This window comes from Blennius ocellaris (assembly GCF_963422515.1).
Source record: "Blennius ocellaris genome assembly, chromosome: 11".
NCBI lineage: Eukaryota > Metazoa > Chordata > Actinopteri > Blenniiformes > Blenniidae > Blennius > Blennius ocellaris.
In genome coordinates, this window is record NC_137660.1 from 24974619 (window position 1) to 24995882 (window position 21264).

Here is a 21264-nt window from a genome sequence, read left to right on the forward strand (position 1 = left end):
TCACAAGCACACCAGTGTGTGTTGGCAGGGAAATGAAAAGACACCCATCATAAAAGTCGAGAACAAGCAAGAACATCACATTCCCTTTGTTCTTTTCTTTTTTTTCCCCCCCTTGTTGTTATACTTACCTCTGATGTTGATGTAAGTTCAACACAAACCCTTCTGTTGAGATTACCGTTTAGGAAACGGTGTGAGCTCAGGCAGAAGCAATACCTTTAATTAACTCCACATGAAGAATATTATCAGAGAGCAGCTCACATTAATATGACTTCGAATGCAGTAGTGCTGCCCCTAAATCCACTTTACGTCCTGTCCTTGAGCTCTTCAAAGTTATACCTCTTTTTCGCACAAGGACATTTTGCTTTATATAATATATTATTTAGCGTCTTGACAACCCCCAAATCTGGAAGATCTAAGACATTACAACGCTGCTTGAAAAATAAGACTTTTTGTGACTTTTTTGTTTCCTTTCAGTTTTACATTAATTAATATTTTATTTCATGTACTATTGCATTGTGACAGCTTTTTTGTTTTTGTACTAGTATTAATGTTGTTATGATTTATTTTTTTTCTTTAAATTTAGAAAGAAATGTGCAGGACATTTAATAGACCCATGGCCACATTGCATCCTAAAAATGTTTTTTCTACGTCATTTGAGTCTGATCTGCCTAGTTCGGAGTAAGTTGATGATTTCTGTTCATTTGTTTGTCTATTTCCTGTGACAGTTTGAGGCCCACGTGTTTGAGGGCTCGACGGGCGTCGCGGTCAACCTGACAGTGGATGACAGAGATGACCCGGCCACAGGAGCGTGGAGAGCGATCTACTCTATAATCAGTGGAGATCCCACGCGCAGCTTCGAGATCCAGACCAACCCTGACAACAATGAGGGAATGTTATCAGTTGTTAAGGTACAGTCGTGTAAACTGCGCTTTTTTTCCTGTGCGTGTATATTTGACAATAATAATAATACCTTTCCAATCACTTTCCTGTTCCAGCCCCTCGACTACGAAGCCACGACACTCCACACACTACTCATCAGAGTGGAGAACGAGGACCCCCTGGTTCCCGACGCCATCTACGGTCCCAGTTCCACAGCCACGGTCCACGTCACAGTAGAGGACATCAACGAGGGCCCCATCTTCTTCCCAGACCCCTTGATGGTCACCAGTATGGAGAACATCCCCGTGGGTAGCTTTGTGGCTTCACTCAATGCCACAGATCCAGACACGCTAGAGATACAAAGTATCAGGTAAGAAGATTGAGATCTAACAATGTGGTGCATTGACAACTGCTTCAAAACAAAAGGGTAATGGTAAAATCGAACAGCAAAAAAAAAAAAAGAAGTTTGTTTTTGTGTGTGAGAAAATTGGACGAGACCAGGAGCGCTTGTTTGGGTTTGTGTAATTGGATGTAATTTTCTGTATCGCACTGCTCAGTATTTAGAGATTGTCATTCATGTTCACTGTGATCAGTTTGGGAACATGAAGATGCAACATTTGCTAATTGGACTCTTTAAGTTTCTTCTCTCTCGTATGAGATCAATCTTGCTATGCTACTCGGCTTTAAGATGAAGCCAGAGTGATCATTGTTTTCCATCTGCCTTTATATAATTGCAGTCTGTCAAATTCCCGAGCCATCGCCACATCATATTTTCACCCTCTGAAACAAGGCACACATCCTCCATGCCCACATCCCTTCTCCTCATCTTTCTGCGTAAGCACACACAAACTGCCATTCACTGATACGGGTCAGAGCTTCCACCTCACACGGCTGAAAAGTCACACACACACACACACACACACTGGCAGCTCATTAACTTTAAGTCTGTCACAGAGGAAGCCCCCTCTCAAATAGTACCATCATCATAACAGAAAAGGCTATTAGTTGCAGTACGTGCCACAATAAAAATTATTTCTCTTGCTGCCAAAGGGGCCTCGTAGTGTGTGCTACACTTACACTTTACAAGATGGAAAACTCGTCATTGCATTTATTGGCTTTCAGGCCTAATTTATACTCCATTTAGATTGCTCTTTTTCTGCACCCTTGGAGTTTGGTATCGTGCAAAAATATTGTGTTAAGTAAACACTTGGGAATAATGTGGACTGAAGGGGGGAAATAAAACTCACCGGATCATGACTTTATTGCCCAAATTATTGATGCTACTTGATGTTGCTGTAAAATGTAGTCACTGTGTCAGTATCTAACTCTGCACAACATGAATTGATTCCGAATGAATGGCGTGTAGGAGTGAGGACCTCAGGCCATAAAACTTTGATAACTTGTGGTGTGGCCCAGCAAGGTCACGTAGCTCCGACATGTCTGAATGCACAATGTGGTCATTGCATGCATACTGTTCTTTACAGTATTTGTACGCTACTCACCCTCCTGGTGGCGCGTCGAGATTAGTTTTGACTTTGAGTGTGGGAGAAACAGATTTCTATCCCGTTTGGAGTTCACTTAGGCCCCGTTTAAAATACGTTTGCAAGTGAGAGCACAAAACTTCCATTGCCTTCTGGCAGTTCATTTACACAACAGCAGCGCTCCCAGACATTTAAAACAAAGTTCCTAAACACTTCTAAGGTGGAAATCTTTGAAAAATGCTTGAATTTTGTTTAAACGGGGGAAACGTACCTTTTCTGATATGTAGCTACTGCACATGTGCACTAAGGCTGTAGTAAATAGTTCTGGAGAGTAGATGGACAATAATAACTTTGGCAGCCCCCTGACTATCATAATCCCAGTCCATAGTCTCCTGGGACTTGGTGGAGAGACAATCATCACTACCAATCAACAGATGGCTGTGTTGTTGCTCATCCTTATCGAACACATACCGATGTGCTAGGTACCCCAACTGAGAGGTTACGGAAAATTGAAAGCACCGGTTACAGTAATTTCGGTACCATCCACAACTTTTGTCAGTGGAGACGCAAGAAAACCTGTCCCGTGACATCACGATCTGCCTTCGCATGGTTGATTGATGTCTTTTATTTGGGCTGGATAATGCCACGGTGGGTTAAACCTTATGAACATGTCTCATCTTCTGAAGTCCGTATTAAGTCAACAAAGCACAGTGATCACAGAACTATCAAACAAATATAAAAATCTGTCCATGTCACATCACTTGTCTTTCAAAAATAATCTGATCCATGTGAGAAATTGATGTTGCTTCAAACTGCTTTTTTTCTGAAAGTCTAACTTTTTCCAATGATTTCAACTCCAAAGTTTGCTTTACTAGTTCAGTAAAAACTCAAGGAACAACTAATTACAGTCTTCCCCTAGATCAAAGATTGTGTTATTCTTGTTCAAAAGAGAAGAGCAGTCGAAAATAAATAAGCCGACATGGTTTTACAGATACACATACCAATGAAGCAGATGGTGAGCACCTAAATAAGACCAAGTCAGCATGAATAAGATACACGATGATCAATGAGAGAATGAATCATCACCCTTGGGCAAAAGCAAATACTTTGATCAGAGGCCTTCTTGTGTATCACATCTCAATAGTCAACAACATTTAGATGGGAAACCATTCAACACAATGAGAAAAAACAAAAGTTGTTTTGGTCGAGACGAGTGCTTTGTTCTGTTTTGTCTGTCTTCCTTACTTCGCTCAACCACTTTTAAAAGTTTTCACTGCTCTCCACAGCTGTGCTGCACTTGGAATGTAACTTAAAAAATAAAACTAATTTGAGGATATTAGTTGACAGAAATGATTAAACAAACAAATTAAACTTAATAATGGTCCTATATAAGAATATTATTTAAAAAAATTTACCTTCAGGAGAGCCTCAATGAGTTGAACGAACAACCATTAGTTATTAGGTTATATCCCTCTAAACCTCAATATGGTGTTGGAGAAAGATGCGTCATGTTTAAAAGTCATTAAAAACTGGTGCAAACTTGATATTGTGCAGTGAGGACCACGTCTGATAGAGACGCAAAAATGATGAGCACAATTCACATAATGTGCATTTGTGGAATATTGGCTTGTGCATAAAATGCTAAATGTGGAAGGTGATTTTCAACGTATGGATTATTCATGATGGAATCTGCTTTTAATGAACTTGTGGTACAGATTGGCTCAGTCTGAAACAATTACTGTGGTCAAAAGCAATTTTTGTTTGCAGACTTTATGATAAGAAGTCCACAAATAACAATTCTGCAGGTTTAGTTTAGTTTTTTTTTCAAGCCCGTCGTTATAACAATTTGTCCTCTAAGCCAGACCTGTAACGTGATGCCATAATAACCTTTAAATTTAAATTTTAAGTTTTAATCATTGTGGAGAAGAGCACACGTGAAAATACCTATAGTTTCACAAAAACCAAACAATTACTACAGAAAATGATTACACTGTTGACTGCATGTCTTTACAAACTCACCCAGACAACAGTACTTTGAGAAACAAGGTCGCTAGTCTGATGCCAATATCTCAGTTTGGGTCTCAGGTGTCAATTCTTAAGAAATTTGTTTAACAAAATATGTTTTCTAAAAGAAAATTCACAATTTACTTGGTGGTGACCAGATTTTGAGCCGGTTTTGATCCACAGGCCTTATGTTTGACACCCCTGCTCCATTCATATCTCCACTAAATATCATAGCAGTGTGTCCAATAGTGTGTAACATTGGCTTGACCAGAGCTGTGAAGCCATTGTTCATCCTCAAACAGCCACTGTGCTTGAGTGACTACAAATATAGTTAAACTGATATCAAGGGGAGCGTAAACATAGAGCCTGGGTTACAAACACTAAAAGCCACACACTGATTTCATGCATCAGACTGCCTCGGAGTGAGGGCGGCTTCAATTTAAAAGGTTTTCGTCAAAACAAGTATGAGGTCGAAAACAGTTTTATTTTCTTCCTCTTTATTCTACACTCAAGCTTTGTATACATTTGATCTGATTGCTCTTCAGCAGATATTGGTCTTTAGTAACCTACTTACCTGAGTCTGAATAGCACTCCAATAGAAAATTGGTCCATTGATGCAAGAGTCAAGTTTCAATGGTTTGTTGTCATTGAATTACAGATTAATAGAGCTAATTTCTATAAGGTACACTCAGGTTGGAGAATAAAAAGTTTGTTTACTTATATCTTACCTATGAGTTCCTCTCTGGCCTTGCTATTTCTTCACAGAAGAAGCCCCCTGTGGTTATTTATTTCTGTATATACTTGAATATTTTCTTCACCACTTTCCTGTGTCACACATCTGCATCTTTTTTTTTTTTTTCTAATTTTATCCTTTCCATGCGGCACCTCTCATCCTCCGGCATACATTTCTGGATTCACTCGATGGCCTCTGTGTTTGTTGTCTTTTGATCCTCTTGGCATTTTGCCAGTAACAGTGACTTTGAAGTGTCATCGCTGTGACCTGCAGACAGGATGAGGACATTGTCAAAGGCAGACACTCAGAGTGGTAGAAGTAGCGAGGGGAGTGTGCGCAGAATAAAATAGTGTGAAAAATATAGGAAATGTGTGTTTACTTCAACCTTTCCTCCCTACCTGCATCTGCTGTGTGTGTGTGTGTGTGTGTGTGTGTGTGTGTGTGTGTGTGTGTGTGTGTGTGTGTGTGTGTGTGTGTGTGTGTGTGTGTGTGTGTGTGTGTGTGTGTGTGTGTGTGTGTGTGTGTGTGTGTGTGTGTGTGTGTGTGTGTGTGCTCTTGTATTTATCTCTTTGTGAGGCCAAAAACTGGAAAGAAGTAGTGTTTTGGGGCTCATGTGCATCAAAGATGCAGGCTTCCACCATATTTAACACATATTTCTGGTAGGGCTGGGTGATTTGACCTTAAAAAAAAAAATATATATATAATTTGAATTTGCCAGATAAAAATCTTTTTAGTTACAAATTTGATTAATCGATTAAATAGATAATTTTTTCCAGACCAAATTTCTGGGTTAACATGTGGTTTTAGGGTTGTTTTGATGCTTTGATTTAGATGAGACATGAGGGTATATGGTCGATTGCAGTTTATGTGGGTGTGTTTTACCAACATAAAGCCTGATTTGCTGGTTTATATGCATAAAAACTAAATATTGTGTGCAAATCAAGCAAACAGACACAGTATTGTTTTTCGCAGCTGTAGTAGCCTAAAACCCTCAGTTGGATACTCTCGTCTGCACATGATTCCACACCGGGTGTTATTCAGAGTTGATCACCTGCAAAAAGCACCCAAATCAAAAGTGCTAATCCATCTGTATGACCATGCCGTTTCGCATGCGTTATGTAGGATATTTGTAAGTCAGGCCCTCAGTGGGTAGCTAGATCTACCATCACGCACTAAAAGGATTGAAATACAATGAAATCCTCATTACAGAAATCATTAAATCGTTTGGGTAAACACATGCTTTCCAGTTGAACTAACGTTAAGGTCGTGTTAAGGGTGATGTATTGTTGTTTTAATCCAATAGTTACATTGTTGACTCAAGTATGTCTGCAGATAGTCATTGTAAGTCAATCGAAACTCCCTGGAAATGAGCTGCTTTTATTTTCACGACTGTATGGGTAATGTGCATGTGTGGGGATAGCAGATCAAAAGCATTTACAATTGGTGTTCTCGAATCTGTGGTATTCCCTGATCAGCACATGTACGTATGCAGGCATGGTTGGATCGGAAGCAGAATGTCAACTTTACATCAAAACAGTGAGGAACAAGTCAGTTTATTAATATGAGGATGAGTGGTATGTAAGCCAACTAATATTTTTTCCTATTGGAGCCATGTATGCATCCACAATTATGAAACATTTGTGTTGCGTTGGAACAGCTCAGCCCTCATTGCCCAAGACTATTGTTACCTGCAGGTCCACTGTGATTTGGAATAATTGCAGTTTGCATTTGAAAACCTCTGCAAGTCAGCCATGTGTGACATTTGTGCACCGCAGCTCGACCTAAAAGTCAACTCAGGCCTCAATCAGACGGGATTAAAAGCCCAGTGAGACATAGGGAATAAAAAGTTTTACGTGCTGCTTCAACCGAGTTTCCTCACTGCAGCTGACGTTGTCAGCATTTTCTAATGAAGTCTAATGTAGTTTTTCAAATATATGAGCTCGCCTATGGCTCAATTCCCCAATACAGCTAATTGTATTAGTATTACAGCTAATAACCGAGAAAACATTTACAAATCTATCGTTTCATATCAAAGCAGTCAAAGTGAACCTCTCAAACTATTTTAAACAACGTCACCATTTTAGACATCACCAACACTTTTCTTTTTTTTATTACCTTGAAAGCTGACATTTCTTTTCTGCCGCCATCCACAATCAGTGCAATAATAGTTTTAAACAATCATGTCCAGCTGTGAGCGGCGCCATCACTTTCTGCTGTGCAGTGTTGAAGAAACCTGTCCATCAAAAATCAAGCATGTTTTAGTATGCATGCTGACTTTGTTGTTTTGTTTTTGGTTTTTTTGGGGGTTTTTTGGGGGGGGGGGTTCCCCCAGAGTGAATACTCCACGTATTGAAAGAGCTGCTTAGGACATGACCTCCACTTATTTACCTGATCAGACCTCCGCTTAGGGTTGGTTGTTTGGGAGCGTACAACAGTGCTTGTTTGACATCTTCTTCACATTGTTAAGCTGTCACAAACTTGCAACTGCAATTTTGTACAAAGAAATCAGAGGATATAAAAGCTAAAATATATCACACAATTATACTATGTGAACTATTGTTTTAGCTGGTTTTCTTTTATATATCAGGAGTCGAATGAGATGCTACTCATTTTGTTGAGTCATTTGTTCAGCAATAACAGCTAAATTTGGATTGGCAAGTTGATATTGAGCCACAAAGCCAGTATAATTTCTTAAATGAGTGATGAAAAAAGGAGGAAATTCTTTTTTTATCGCAGCCTTTTTGTGTCCATTGTAGAGCGAAAATTCCTAGTGTGGAACTTTCCATTGTTCACTTAATCTTTATAACATGTCATCAAACTGTTCATTGCTGCAAGTCTGTCGCCATCATCTTTAGCAAATAGCAACATATCTATAATAAGCGCTGGCATCTGCTGGAACAGCACCGTAGAATTAACAAAGGCTAACAGCCTCTTGTTTAGGCTAATGTGGCGATCGTTCATTAAATGAGCTCAGGTGCTTCTCGTGATGTTAGTATCACCGTTCGCCGTATGCCAAGTTACTATCGTGTGCATTTGTGCCCTTCCACATTTGTGTGTGCAGAAATTGTACGCACAGTTTCCAATCTGGGAAGAAAAACAAAAACAAATGTTCACAAGAGCAGCACAGCAGTATAGTGGTTAACACTGGCTTTTTCAGTTTCAAAGTTTTCCTTGCACTGCTGTGACTGGGAGGTTTGCAGGTTTGATTTTCCATCTGTCCATATTGCCTAACTGTTCAGTTAAAAATACATTACTTTCCATTAGCAAGTGCAACAGAAGGTGTTAAAGCTTCATTGAAAAAACGTGGGAATCTCCACCGTGGGTTGTTTTTTTAAAGATCTTGTCACTTTTGAGACTCAATCAACACATTTAAATCAACATTGATAGAAGAGTTAGAAAGTATAACACACACACACACACACACACACACACACACACACACACACACACACACACACACACACACACACACACACACACACACACACACAGAACTACAAACTCCTCGCTGGGTTTCTGTAAATTGTGAATAGTCAACACATTACATATAATAATAATGTTACAATATGATATAATTGATCTATTAAAGAATTCTTGATATTCCTCACAAGATGCATTGAATGTTTAAAAGCTGACCTACTGAAAGTTGGAGAAAGATTATGAACACGGTCATGTAATGAGTTCAAGGTACATTTCAGATGTCTGTTGATATTCTGTCTTTACCTTGATAACGGTGCAGTGACTCGACTGAGCTCTCACAGTAACATGACGGCAGCCATACAACCGGTAATATGAGCTACGAGTGTCTGAGAAGAATACCATGGAGTGATTTCACCACATGACCTGCCTAGAGTGTGAGAATCTGCACCACTGCATTTTCAGCTTTCATACATGTGCAAGGAGTCTAAATTGAGATCATATCTGAAGACAACTTGCTACCTCTGCATGAATTAACATTGATAGAAAAAGTTAATTGAAGGTCTAATCACTCAAATTTGGATTTTTGATTCTATTTGAACTGGTAGAAACTACATGAATATGCTTCAAAGAGCCGCAGTGAGTAAAAGAACAAGAAGTGCTGTGAAACTCCTTATTAGCCTGCCTGCCTATAAGGAAATAAGCAGGGTTAATCAAGGTTATCTCATTATCCAGGGTATTGGACAGTGTTCCTTTACCTTTGATTTCTGTTTTTTTTGTAGTTTTTTTTTAATGTTTTGCACTGACAGGTTGCCTGCCCATGAGGGTGTAACAGAAATAATTGAAATCTGCTCCTCTTTGACCACACGCTATGTGAAGATTCCCAGACTCTGATAAGCCCCAAATGGCTTTCACAGTCCTTAATGATCTTATCTCTGTCTTCATCCCCTTTATGCTGCGGATGATGTAAAGGAAAAGATTGTCTGTGATGCATTAAAATTCCTTTGATTAAAAATAAAACTAACTTTCATTCAAACATCCAGAACATAAATTAATTTCATAATGGACGCAGTAAAATGTTGTATTTAAATTATTTATTCAATTTATGTAATTGAAATGGTGCTCAGGGTAAAAAGGGAGTTATTAATTTACCTTATTTAGTACAGCAGGGGAAAAAAAAAGATAATTAGTAACAACAGAGTAGTTTTCCACTTTTCTCAAGTGCCACCACACATAGTGCTGTACCTCAAACTGCCTTAAACTTGGACGTAAGTTTCCTAATTATTATAAATATAAGTGGTTCTAATCCAAAAGAGAATTTAAGGCCATGCCAATAGAGTCTCAAAGGATTTGTCTCATGTTTCTGCTCAGGAAGTTTTCCAGCCCTCTTGACTGGTTTAGGGCTTATAGTAGTTTTACCACCAAAGTGCTGAAGACGAAAGCCACGTCAGACAGTCAAAGTGACTGGATTTGAGAAAGTTTGACTTATTTGTAACAAAAGTTTACACTCTGCAAACATTATGGAACAGTTTTGCTCGGCTCGTGGCCACCTGACGTTGAAAAGACGCGTTTGCGCTTCCAGGTGAAGTTCCAGTGTCAGTTCATTCCGCAAGGTTTACTCAGATATTCTGCAAATCCCATCTTAAACTTGACTCCCCACGCCACTGTGCTGCCAATCCGGTGGGCTGTGAAGAGGGGAGCAAATAATTTAAAGTGTCATTAAGAAAGTTTGGCTAATTTAATTAGGTCTCATTTCCAGTGACAAGACTCCCATCAGTTGTCAAGTAATTATTTACACTGAAGTAATTGATGCCTGATAGGAAAAGCAGACGGAGAGTAAAGGGCTTTATCCAAGCTCACAGCCACAGCTTGAGCTGGTGTGTGACTAATATGATAAGTTGAAATTAATATGAGTCAGACATAAAATGTGCATTGTCTCTCTTTCCTCTCGTGGAGCACATGTGGTTGGTATTAAATATGCCAGCAGCACAGCAGAAAACATAGAATCCAACGTTTAGGATGACAAAACCACAGCCTGTTGTCAACCTGCACCATGTGTCCTCGCTCAGCCAGTTCTCAGAGGTGTGCAGATGTACTCGCTACCTCTGTACTATAAGTTCCCCATCTCCTCCAAAATATACCCAAGTTGTTTGCTTCTTCTCGCTGATGAAAATAGGGCGAATTTCAAACAGCTGGTTCATCCATTATTCAGCAGCTACCTGTCTGCTTTTACTTTTCACTCTGGTCCTGCTAAAGTTAAAAGGGCTGGGACTTAAAAGAAGAAGGATGGGGTGCTGGAATGTCAGGCATGAAAACTAGCAGGGAGCTTTGAGGAACTGAGGCTGGAGAGGAGATGAGGTAAAAAAGATAGCGAGACAGATCAATGGACAGAGAGACGGATGGACCACGGAGGCGACGGAGCGTACGTGAAGGAGTGAGGCGTCAAGTACTGCAAAGGCTCACCTTCGAGGGGTCGGACACTGCTGTGATCGCCGTCAGCTTCGAATACGAACTGGTCTGAACCAGGATTACGAGCTTAGCAAGCAAAAGAGTAATCGCAAGATGCTGGACAGAGGAAAAAGATGAAAAAGGTTAACGAAGTTTTGGAATCTGAATATTATTTGTCCATGGGAAATATCTGAAGAATTGTAGTGCCCAGCAAATGCATGGATGGATGGATGGATGGATGGAAAAAAAAGACAAGTTGTTCACTATACCTGCCACCAAAGCTCACAATAACATAACTTGCAAACGCTGCTTTTACTTAAAAGTCGTACAATCTAGTTCTGGCGTTTTCACATCCTTCATTTGTAAACAGATATTAATCATATACATTAATTTTGCTGTACATCATTTTGACATTTAAAAAAAAAGCCACTAGAACTAATTAATACTCGTAGACAGAGAGAGACGGAGATTATACACACTGATTTGGTGATTTTTGAGGCTATTCTCTTTTCAGGTGAGAGTCACCTTCTGGAACCTAAGCACTGATCAGGTTGAATATTCAGGTTCCAGTACATTACACAGAGTACAAGGTCAAGCAAATAAAAAGTGTAATTGAAGTACAAATCCTAAGAAAATCAATAAAGGTCCTGCTAAATGTCTGTTAATTCAGAACTTTCCCACAAAGGGAGTGAATTACCACGAAATAGATTTTGCCTCATGCTCTATTTCAGCTTTGTAAAAAATCATTAAATATCTTCCTGAGAAAGGGCGTGAAAATCACAGAACCAGTGGCTGGGTCTCCCACACGACATAAGTCGTACATATTACCTGAATAATCTTACGTTGCTTTAAATAATAAACAGAATTGCATGTTCTTCCAGCCAGATAGTGAATAATTGTGTTGTTCTCAGAGTTCAAAGACAAATACTAATCATGACTAACTTGATTGCAGGCTACACATTTATTTCCACATGCTGATCAGTACAGATAAATACATTATGTGGTCAACCAACCACAGCAGGGCTGTCAAACTCATTTTAGCTCATTGGACGTATACAGTGCAATATCTCATCTTGAGAGAGCCGGACTGCTAAAAAAGTGACATAATAACTCATTGTTGTATTATGTCTGATACTTCAAACATAACTGTATCAAAAAGTTAACAGCTTCTTTGAAATGTTCACAATTTTCTTGGTAATTTGGCCGGATTGGAGCCTCTTGTGAGCCGGGTTTGACCCACAGGCTTAACGTTTGACATCCCTGATCTACACTTTTAAATGAATACAGGATGATCATGAACATTGTTTGTTTCAATGTCGTTTTATGAATAACAAATGAAATGTTGCTTTGCATATCAAAAGTAAATGAAAAACTAAAAAAAATACATAAGTCGACAACAAAAATATATATTAACATAAGATGGTTTGTTTTATTATTCTCTATGCACGTTATCTTTGACAAGTGTTTATCCAATACAAGATTTATAAAGATAAAACAAGCCTTCCATCTGACTTGCTTTAAAATTAATTTTGCCCTTGTTTGGTTCAGCAAAACAAACTCACACAATGTGATAATATATTCCTGAAAATGAGACGTGAAGTCATTTGTAATGCATAGACAGCAGATAGGGAGATCAATGATGTCATAGCAAACCAGTTTTTTGACAGAACTTTTTTCTTTTTCATGAATTCTCAGCACTCTTTGAGTGTGCAGAGCCTTAATATATACTTAAATCAGTTGTTGTTGTTGGTTTTTTTTGGTGTTTTTTTTAAAGAGCAATATGATTCTTAATAATGACCGCTTTTGTGTTTGTTTTTACTATGAAATACAATCAAAATGTCATTTGCCACAGAGTGTGTTTACCATTGATATCCATGCAATCTTGATTTAGTTGCTCAGTTAATAATAATACCTGTGTGATGCCAAATAGTCCTGCACATTGGACAAAAAGACACAAAGTCGTGTCAGGATGTTTCCTCCACCCGTTAGCCAGCACGGACAATCATGTGGTAAATCTATGAAATAATGATAGCGTATTAAATGAACTACACAAGGTTGTTGCAAGGTAACTACAGTGTGAAATTTCATGTTATTTTCCTGTGTCGTTTGTCTGAATCACGTCATTCTCTGTAATAAGCATTTGTGGCAGCTTTTGTTGACTCCACTGTGAAATAGACTCAAAATACCATTTGCCACTGTGTATGTGTACTGATGGATGATCGGGAATGTTCATGTGGTGTTTATTCAAATTCACTTCAGTTCAGACCACAGACAATCATAGATTGCGTTTATCATGATGAATCACCAAAACACACACTTCTAAAGCCCTGTTCTGCCAGTGATCTCATGGTTGTTATATGTACTGTGGAGCACAAACATCAGGCAATTTAATTGAATTTTAATTGACTTCCTTTGTCGGAAGCTGCAATATTCACTTCCGTTACTCGTGGACGGGCTGGAATGTGAATGTCTTTCGAAACTTTATTTTGCCGTCTCTGCTGTGAAATTGCATCAAAATGGCATACGCCACGGTGTATGTTTACTGATAATGTTCACACAGTCTTTATTCGGTAGCTCAGTTCAGTACACAGATTAGCAATAGACAAAATATGAGATGTGCAATGACAAATGTTCTGCAGATGGGACACAAAGACTCATTTCTGAGGTTTTGTAGTAAAATATTCCACCCTAATATATTATCCAGCAATCGCATATATATATATATATATATATATATATATATATATACCGGTGACCTTCCTTTCACCGGTGTTCAGCATGGACATTCATGTGGCATAACTACGACATAATGATAGTTTTTTTTATTTGCACTTCATGCAAAGTTCTTGCAAAGTAGCGACAGTTTGAAATTGCAACTTATTTCCAGCATTCATGAAATATGCAGAGCCAAAATATGCACCCAGATCATTTTTGCAAAGGGAAACACGTCAGTTCCAGTAATAAGCATTTGAGACAGATTTTTTTCTGTTTCTCTATGAAATAGAATTTTAAAAAGAGAAGAAATAAAAGGACTATATATTTATTGAGGCATCATGGTGATGTTCTATTCGTGGACGTAAACATTTTGGAGTCGAATCGGCTGCAGAATGGTCTTGTGTCTAACAATGATTTTCAGGGTAGATATAAGGGACATCAGCACAGATAAATATCAGGCCAAATGTATGTCAGTGTTTTACATGTGATCAAATGTCAGCATCCTTCTTTTAAGCATTTAAGAGAGATTGCACTGTCTCCATGGTGAAATAGAATCAAAGTTACATTTGCCCCAGGGGTGCGATTACCTTTCCCTCCCTTCCACTCTACGGCGGTTCCATCCAGTATCTGACTGATGTAGATGCAGGTTGAAGTAGCATTGCATCACCTGGAAGCAGAAAATGAGCCGTCTTAGAGGAGGTTTAAGTTGAAGGTTTTCGTGTTGAGGTTGTGATGCTGAGCCAACCTGGCTGAGTCATACCGTGTCCTCCAACCTCCTTCCCCCCCCAACCCCACAACCCCCCTCCTCGTGTCCTTCTGGGATGTGAAGGAACTGATTACTGGCTAATCAGATGTTTAGATTTGTTTCTCATTTCGTGCAGCTGAGTAAAGTCGTGCCAAACGCGTGGTGGTTGGAGGAAAAAGGAAGAGAGAGCAAGTGAGTGGGCAAGAGCGACATAGATGGAGGAGTGGGGGCTGGGAGAGGCTTTCGGCGTACAGCCAGTTTGCCAGCAAATAATTAAAACAATCCGAAAAGATGCCAAGAGGAACAGGGAGAGAGGAATTCTGTGCAATGAAGCAGGAGTAAATTGCTTCCCTTCCTGTTAATTACAGGGTTATGGTTTTCAACCAATGCAAAGAGTTGCTACTTTGCACCTTATTATGATAATAACTTTTTTTTTTTTTGTTCTGTGTTGTGTTACTCAAGCTTGGTAATTTATGAAAATGATGTTGCACTCAATGGTGTCACTCCATGTGCATGTGCAGATACACTCCGGCACAAAGCCGGTGTCTGCCGTCCTCTGTGCACTCATGTGTCAAAGAAGTGTCCCCGCACACTCTCTCACACACTCCATGTTCCTGCCAAATATTGACAGTGCAAACCAGTCATTTTCATCTTTGAATTTCAGGCCCTCCTGTCTCCCTGCGCGCCCCGCTCAATCGACACAGTGGCTCTTTGTTTAGTGCACTCTGAGGAGCGACTGCAGTCGTTGCTGGCAGAGAGCCTCTTCTCGACTTTACCTGGCTCACTGCAAACAATCAACAAACTGAGGCTTTGAGCCTTTTTATTTATTCTTTTTTGTTGTTGTTGAAGCATCTCAGATGTTGATTTGATTGAATATCTGTAATTAGTCACGATTCTATCGCGGCCTGATGCTCCTGAAGGAGAGCCACTAGTGGAGACAGGCAGAGCAGAAAAGGCCTGCCCAGGAAGTGATTGTCGACAGGCAAATAATTTCACTCCTTTCTTTCTGTGATTCGTCACTCAATTTGGATGCACACGGGCAACCACTTTTTCCATGATGGATCCCCACATGTGAACAGTAAGCGTTGACAAAAGACACATTTCTAAGTAGTTGCAAGTGTCCATGATTGCCACTTTACTCCAAAGTACTTTGATTATCCCTCCTATATGAATGCAGCATTGTACATGCTGTGATGGAGAAAAGGTTACACACTGAATAACAAGTTCTTATGCTTTACCCACCGGTATATTTTCAAATGTCTTGTGAACCTGTTTGACAGATGATTGACACCACGTGTGCTGGCATTGGCTTTTTTATTTATTTATTTATTTCCCCTTTCTCTGCGCTGCCAGATTTATTTGAGCTGTGTAGACCTGCTGCACTGTGCTGATACAGAGCAGAAATCTGAACAGGTGTGACATGGGTAATTTGTCCACCTGGCCCTGAGCAATGGTTGGCCCCAAAGTGGGCGGCTCAGCGGAGTTTAAAGTTGAAATCCAGCCCGGAGAGGCTGACTGAAGTCTTTGTAGGCCACACTTAAGGAGTCACTTATGGCTCAAACACAATCAATTCAGAACCACTTATGTTACTTCTTTTTTTTTTTTTTTCTTCCTTTCTATGTGGTGCAGACCGGGAAGGGAAAAAGAATAAAAGCTTACTCAAATGTGATCAGAACAATGATGCCAAAAGTATGCGGGTGTTTTTGTGCATGTGGTATATATAAGAGTATTATTTTGAGACGGCATTAATTGTACAGCATGATTCCATCAAGACACAATCTGCTCTGTAATTATTCATCTACTTCAGTTTGAAGGTTTGAAGTAAATATATACGAGCTGGTATTTATGTGGCCCTAAGACCAATTATAGTGACATTCATTGCAATTCTGGGCGGAACAACCAGATACTGCACCCACTTTTTCCCAAGCAATCATACTCCTCATCTTCAAGTAATCAATGTTTATCATCTCTGCATGTGCTTTTGTCCTTTGGAGTACATCCATTAATGTTCCTTCACCTTCATCATTTATATTTTTTTATCATAAGAAATTGTGTTCTGATTACATTGAATGTTTGTTTTGTTTTTTTTCCCCACATCTGCAAAGTATTAGTTTGTATACACATGAGTGTAAAAAGCAGTTGTAGATGCACAACGATAAAGTCAATGAAGAACTTTTTACCAGTGTAATGGCTTGTCAAGCTCAAAAGGTCAATTACTCTTAGATCTCAGTGGTGTCTCTGAAGAATTGAGGGCAGTCATGCTGCGCAACCTGTTCTTGTATCGCTGGTGGGCAGAAAATGTAAATAAACCTAATCTATTTAAAATATGAAGACCTTTAACTTCCTAATCTGCATATACCTGTGTGTTGCTTGTTACATTGTGCTGCAGAGGCGGAAAACGAATCAACTCATAGTCTGATAAAACACCCGCTGGTCTTGACCAGTGTTTTCATTGAGGCATTTATGAGATTATTATTATCATTTGATTTATTTAACTTGTTTGGGTCTGATTTATTCCATTGGGGAAGTAATAATTCAGCATTCAACCCAACTTTTTCATATTTAACCTTCATTGCACATGCTAGAGGTCAAATCTCAGGTACCTATAGTAGTGATATGACCGTGGTGGGAATCATGAAAGCTTCTAAAGACAAGCTTGCTTCTCTAATATCTTTCAATAATATAATAGCGTTTTGATCCCTCACACTCAGGGTAAAAAACAAAACCTTATGTACCAAGTGCAAATGGAAAGCTTTCATCGTGTGTTGGGTGTTCGGATCCACTGAAAATGCAACTTTTTGAAAAAGGCCCCCAAGGTGGGAATTTTTGAAAAACCTCCCACGCGCAACATTTTGAAAGCGCTGCGACTGTGCATGCCCACCATAGCTATAGTAAATAGTTCTACTTCACATAGATAGACAGATAAGTTACTCCACAGACGTAATCATTTTACAGCATGAATCACATTTACTTGCTCAATACTGCATCTGAAATTGCCTTTGTCTGGTCGGTACCGATTGGCCAAGCTTGCGCCAATATTGGATTCTGACTGGTCTCAGATCGCCAGAGAAGTGACGCCAGCACAGGGGGACGAGTCGGTGAGAGAGCAGGTGAAGCTTTATTTCCATTAAACGCTTATTCACAGTTCCACTCTCACGCATCTCTGTCTTATCGCCATTCTTCATCCACCTTCTTATCTCACTCTCCCTCCTTCTTTGCTGCTTCTTTGCACTTTGCCAGCCACAAATTTGGATGAAGTGTGCCACTGTCACAGCCAAACACAAGTCGGCACGACCCCTGCACTTTCTCTGCGTCTCCTGACTGATGTTCTCATATCAGTTGCTCGCACACACTCAGCAGCTACGAGATAGAAGCAGACTGTTAAATTTGGCTCTGCGCCGTTTCCTTTCTCTTAGTAAGTCAGACCCCAATCATGTTAAAGATCTTGCTGGCAGGAGAGCGAGAGAGAGAAGAAAGTGATGGAGAGACTGATAAAGACAGTCAAATAAAGTGTGATCCAGCCAAGCGTCAGGACAGATGGGGAGAAAGTCAGAGAAACGTCGAGATTGGGAGTGAGAGAAAAGAATATTGTCTTTTTTTTTTTTTTGTAATATTGCCAATCAAGAGTGTGAGTGTGCACTTGTCTGAGTTGCAAGGAGCACTGACACTTAAAATGGCTTCATATCTATAAAGGTGGATTCCAGCGAGTGAAAATAATTTGAATCAAATTGTATTCAGTGATGAGTGCCCACCGGTCATCTCATCATGTGACCAAAGTGACCGGAGGCACATGCCATTTCCCGCTCTTTATGTATGCACACGCCTTGGCCCATTTACATATTCAAATTAGTTTCACGTCCACTTTGAACTGGTGTTTCAAATCATTATGCTTTAGCCACATCTGGGACTTAAACGAGCTGTTTTTATTTCCTTTCGGTGCTCATAGTCACTATCTCGTCTTTATTGCCTGGCGTTTTCATCCCAGAAACATTAGTGCAGTTTCCAGGCTTTCCGGTGCTCCAACCTACAGTATAGTCATTAAATACCTGTGAGGAACATACACACTCATGAATATGGAGCGATGCCTGCAGCACCCGGATATAGATGTGTAGGTAATCAACTTTGTTACTCAAGATAAAGGAGGTTTTCCACACAATTCTATTTGAATATTGAGGTCACAACTTGAGTAAAGTAGAAAATCTAAGGATTAAAAGTAGCACAGTAATATAAATACATAAGTAGAGGCTCACTGTTTGCATTCATCTTTATATTCAATTTGTGTTTCTTTGACCCCTTGAAACTCACTGAGGTCAGCAGTGAGCGCCTCACAACTCCAAAACAATTTACTTCTTGAACGGAGAGTGTTTACGACCTAAACAGTCGCTCTATTGTTATGGATGTTGAGAGAACATTAATTATGCACATTCCTATAGGGAGGAGAGAGTATGAATATATATCACACCTTAGTAAATCCCACACAGGTCCAGCTGGAAAACAGCTTTAGGAGAGAGAGAGATGAGTTTTGGTGTTTGCTTGCCTTGGGAGTTTCCTGTGGACTCTGACCCGGTGTTTCAGTCCTGATACGGCAGGCCGTGGATTTGACAAAACAATCTCTGATAAACATGTGTTCCAAACAGTAGCTTAATTAGCTTGTGGGATTGAAAGTTGGTAAAGAGCTAAATGGTATGCACAGCAATTGTCGATGAACAAACCAAGGTTGGACATCAAACTGTTGAAGAGCAACAACTTGGCCAACAGATGGATTAGAGCAGTTTGTCTTTATTTATATTTTATGTACACACCGCACTATTTAATCAATAGTTTAATATTTAGTCTAATCTCCTGGCTAAAAAGAGCTAAAGATGACAGAACAGACAGAATTAAGAAAAATGACCAAAATAGCTAAAACTACTCAGAAACCACCTCCAAAAGAGGAAAAACATCTAAAATGGTAGAATCGTTGAAAACAGTCAAAAAAAATAATATTGGCAAAATAGCTACAATTGTAAATAACTAGAATTGCTAAAATAGTCAAGATGCATAAAATGGCAATAAAGCAGCAAAAAAGAAGAAAGTTTGCAAAACTTATCCCAAAAGCAAAAACAAGATGAAGTATATCTAAATTGTAACTATTGAATTTCATGAATGCTTCTTTTTTTCTTTTTTCTCCCCTTTATTTCAGATTATTATCATGTTTTGCAGCTCCAGACAGTTTTTTTCTGTTTGAAAATCTGAAAATCATTGTTTTATTAAATGCTCTTTTTGTCATATAGGTTGCAGACTCCTGGATTAGACAATTTAAGCTTTATTAGGAAAAGGTCAGAATAATGTAAAATGGGAAACAACACAGATATTACACCTACACTAAAAGGTTGTATGATACCCTCAGGAGACATGGCCGGACCTTCATATTGGATGTTTGATTTCTTCTTTTTTTTTTTTTTTTTTTTTTTTTTTACAATCTGTAATTAAACTGCCCTTTCAGAAACGGGGAGAGTGAAAGACACTTCTGTAGTTGCAGTGTGGGAAATGTGAGCTTCAGGGCAAAACTTCTTCCTTCTCAACAGCTTTTGACCAGTTTTCAATCTGTCTGTCTCTTGTGAGCTTTGGAGGCCCAATAATGAATCACTGCAGTGGATTAGTGATCTGGGAAAGGTTTTGTCATCTTTGAGGGAACAATAGTGTTGAATGATGATAGGGCGCAAATATAGACTGTGGTCTCTTGTATTATAATAATTCATTTTGAGCACCTAACCCTGCTTCTGGAGATGTCCATGTACTTCATCATTACCAACAAGTGAAACCCTAAAAAATGACATGTAAAAAAAGGTTTTTTTTTTTAAGGTGAGTTAATTTGATGCTGCTGACTGTTTTCATGCTGTTGATGCTTAAAGAATTAGGAATTTTCTAAAATGAAAAAATACGCACAGTCCATTTCGCAAGGTTGCCTTGATGAATGTGGGATATCGAGCGTGTGCACCAGACTGTGCAAATTACTGCAATAAGTCCATGTTGATAGATCAATGTACAACATGCGATGTGATTGAAAATATTCTAGTTGCTGATGATGGTGTCTGTTTCTAAAATGTTTGAAAGAGTGACGCAAATCAACTCATTGTTCAGGAGAAACTAAATCTTTTATTGGCAGTCTTTTTCTGAAACTGTTCCTTTTTTACTTTCCCACAGCTCATCAACTCCCATTCTGCAGCAATCTAATATGTTTAACGTTTTCTCCATGGTATCGCATTTCATTTTCACTGAAAAAAAACCCTGATTTTAATATTTGTTTGTACGTGATGCCCTTTACGGTATTATTCTTACTCGATCGCATGTAAAACGCGTGCGAACTGAAAGTGCAATCGATTTACCTGAACATTAGCATGCTTTATACGGAATCCTAGTCAATCATGGTGCATGTGCAGGTGTTTATTTATGTGCGGCAGGTCGTAAGTGTCGTCTGCCCTGTGATTGACTGAAGGCCCGCCCAAGGTTCACTTCAGTGTTCTCGGCAGGGTTTGGCTCAAACCTTCAACCATGTATGGATGGATGTTTAAAAAATCAAAAAGTTTATGAAAGTGTTGTTAAATAAACATATTTTAGCTATGTGAAACAGTTTCAAGCAATGAGCCAAATCATGGTCAGAGACATCTGTAGTCCGAACGCCAGGAGTGATAAAGCGACGTGGTCCTAGCTGATGGGACAGTTGACAGTTCTCCCTCAGAATGAAAATTTCACAATGATATCCAAAGGACAGGGCTGCAGCGACTGACTGGCTTGAGAAAAATTTGAGTGGAAAGATAATTGGACATGGGCTGCTTGTTTGATAAAATGCATCGTCTTCC

At 39.3% G+C, this 21264-nt stretch overlaps 1 protein-coding gene across 1 annotated transcript in view; it reads left to right on the plus strand.

Annotated features, from left to right (window-relative positions):
• Positions 1 to 21264, plus strand: part of cdh13 (cadherin 13, H-cadherin (heart)) — a 397592-nt gene that overhangs the window by 277418 nt on the left and 98910 nt on the right. The window contains exons 8-9 of the mRNA XM_080504779.1: positions 726 to 908; positions 996 to 1249. Of these exons, the coding sequence (XP_080360905.1) occupies positions 726 to 908; positions 996 to 1249 (437 nt within the window). The remainder of the gene's footprint in view (positions 1 to 725; positions 909 to 995; positions 1250 to 21264) is intronic.